The sequence below is a fragment of the Callorhinus ursinus genome, unplaced genomic scaffold (assembly GCF_003265705.2).
Source record: "Callorhinus ursinus isolate GAN/ISIS: 27379988/994484 unplaced genomic scaffold, GSC_fseal_2.0 scaffold5992, whole genome shotgun sequence".
In the NCBI taxonomy this organism is placed as follows: Eukaryota; Metazoa; Chordata; class Mammalia; order Carnivora; family Otariidae; genus Callorhinus; species Callorhinus ursinus.
This window is the reverse complement of record NW_027403042.1, coordinates 105-3,068: the sequence shown is the minus strand read 5'-3', so window position 1 is coordinate 3,068 and position 2,964 is coordinate 105. Positions and strand designations below refer to the sequence as shown.

The following is a 2,964-nucleotide window of genomic DNA, read 5'->3' as shown; positions in this document are numbered from 1 at the left end:
TGCTTCTCCCTCTCCCACTCCCCCTGTTTGTGTTCCCTCTCTCACTGTGTCTCTCTCTGTCGAAAAAATAAAATAAAATCTTAAAAAAAAATAAAGTGAGTTATGTAAATTATGCAGAGATGTCGGAAAAAATAAAAAAGAATTCCAGGAAAAAAAAATACAAGAGACATGCTCCAATTCCACAATCTGACCAAAGAATTTCAAAATTGGCTCAAGCTTTGGGCTCTGCCATCATGGGCACTTTTTCAACACCCAGATGATTGTCCCCTTTAGAGCTGCCATCCCAGAGAATCTCATCAGAGCCTCCTTTATGTCTTTGTTCCTCAGGCTGTAGATGAAGGGGTTCAGCATGGGTGTGACCACTGTGTACATCACTGAGGCTACTGCACTTGAGGGGGAGCTCTGAATAGCAGCAGAGCTAAAGTACACTCCTAGGCTTGTACAATAAAATAAGGAGACAACTGAGAGGTGAGATGCACAGGTGGAAAATGCTTTATACTTGCCCTGAGCTGATGAGATCCCATGTATGGAAGAAACTATCTTAGAGTAAGAGTAAAGGATCCCAATGAAGGGACCACCAACCAGCAACATAGCTGCAAAATACAGCACTATGTTACTGAGAAAGTTGGCAGAACATGCATGTTGGATCATCTGATTGAGTTCGCAGAAAAAGTGGGGGATTTCCACCTCTGTACAGAAGGACAGCCGCAACACCATCGAGGTTTGTAACATGGAATGCAAGACACTCATGATCCAGGACACCAGAACCAGCAGTCCACAGAGACGGGGGTTCATGATGACCATGTAGTGCAGGGGATGGCAGATGGCCACAAAGCGGTCATAAGCCATCACAGTCAGGAGAAAGACATCTAACCCTGCAAACAGTATGAAAAAATACATCTGGCTGAGGCAGCCTTTGTAAGTGATCACTTTGCTTTGAGTCTGGATGTTCCACAGCATCTTGGGGATGGTGGTGGAGGTGAAACAGATGTCTACAAAGGACAGGTTGGTGAGGAAGAAGTACATGGGGGTGTGGAGGTGGGAGTCAGAGCTGACAGCCAGGATGATGAGCAGGTTTCCAAACACAGTGATCAGGTACATGAGGAGGAAAAGCGCAAATATAAGGGGCTGCAGTTCTGGTCCCTCTGAAAATCCCAGAAGCTGGAACACTGAAATTCCTTTATTGTTTCGTGGGTCCATGCAGTGGAGGTGACTAGCAGAACAGGGGAAAATAATGACTAATTTTCACAAAAATGAGCATTGCTCAAATTGTGGAAATGCTATAATTTATATTTTCCAGTCAAGAAACTAATTTCAATGTTTTTTAATGGATCTGGGACCCTTGAGGTTTTTCCCACTTCCTCTCTGTTTAGGAATTTCCAACTCAATATCAGATTTTCCCCAAAGATCAGGTATTGTACAGATTAAATAGAAATTATTTCATCCTTTTAAGGGATATATAGAATGTCAACCATGTTTCAAGAATTCCTATTCATAAAATAGAGGGTGCTGAATAGCAAAAGTCCCTCTGACCTGTGTGATTAATGGTTATAAGATAGAAGCATATATAAGCACATAAATAATCATGTGATGAGGACAGATGCTATGAAGAAACAGAAGCAGGTTAAAGGAGAGAGTGGATGGGCTGTTAGGTTGGGTGTTCAGTCAAGATTTTCTAAGAAGGTGACATTTGCACAGAGACCTCAAGGAATAGAGGGTGGAAGACAGGTGGTCTTCCTGGCAAAGGGAACGGCCAGTGAAAAGGCCCTGAGGCTTCTGTCAGAAAATCAAGGTTCAGAAGGAAGCCAGTGTGTTGAGGGGAATGGACAAGAGGTAGAGTGATGAGAGGTAGTAGCAGTGAATTTCCTATAACCATGTGGTCTCATAGCTGCTTAAAGTTCAAGACACAGGAATTTCCTCATCGCCACTTATGTACTTCTTCCACTTTATGATCTTGTTGCAATAGCATCCTGTCAATCAAACATCCCTCCTTAGTATCACCTGTTGATTGAGTTTGGCCTGTGAATTGTAAGGGTCACCTTGTAATAGAGGGGCTGAGTATCCCTGCTCTGAGGACTGCTCTCACTCATCAAGGTGTACACACACACACACACACACACACACACACACACTGTCACACACACACAACACAGCACATCATGTCCTGTGTTACTTCTATGTCCTTCTCACTTCCCCCTACCTGCTCCAACACACTATTTAGGATATGAATGCATACACATCATATTACCTTTCCCATAAGGAATGTAGAAATATTACCCAGAAATTCTTATTTGTAGCTTCCCAGGGACAAATCATCTTGGGGCTCCATTTTGGAATGGCTACTTTCTGACCTGTGTGTAAAGAAACATAAATAATTGCTTTCAATAAACAGAGAGATAGGGAGAGACGGAGGGAAGGAGAAATGCAATGGACATAAAGAGTAAAATGATCTAATAAGCTCAGTTGCCCTGAGAGACTGCGAGGAAGGAAAGCTTCCTTGGTGCAGGTGGCATGCAATCCTGGTTTTATCCCATTTAGGTCCAGCAAAAATAATAAAAGAGAAAAAATAAATTTGTCCAAAACACAAAGTAGTGACATTTTTATGGTGTGAAACACTTTACAGATTGAACATCACAAGAGAAAAATGAGTAAAGAGAGTAATTCAACACACCAAAAATTTGTGCATTTTTATTATGAGGTAGCAAATACCTTAGACTTGTTTTTCCTGTACCTTTTCCATATTTATGTGACCAATTGGTTTTTATTTGGTCCAGTAGAAGATGAGGTGAGCCCCTTTATTACTTTTTGTATTATGTTCAGTTAGCCAACATATAGCACATTATTATTTTTTGATGTAGTGTTCAATGATTCATTAGTTGCATGTAACACCCAGTGCTCATCACATGTGCCCTTCTTAATACCCATCACCTTGTTACCCCCCAACCCCTCCCTTCTGAAACCTTT

General features: G+C 41.7%; 1 protein-coding gene across 1 annotated transcript; it reads right to left on the bottom strand.

Annotated features, from left to right (window-relative positions):
• Positions 1-231: 231 nt before the first annotated feature.
• On the bottom strand, positions 232-1,200 carry LOC112818212 (olfactory receptor-like protein OLF4). Its single transcript, XM_025865405.1, has one exon. The coding sequence runs from the start codon at positions 1,198-1,200 to the stop codon at positions 232-234; it is 969 nt and encodes a 322-aa protein (XP_025721190.1).
• Between the last annotated feature and the right edge of the window lie 1,764 nt (positions 1,201-2,964).

Excerpts from the sequence above, each read along its gene's own strand:
- LOC112818212 (XM_025865405.1), bottom strand. The coding sequence starts at position 1,200 with ATGGACCCACGAAACAATAAAGGAATTTCAGTGTTCCAGCTTCTGGGA.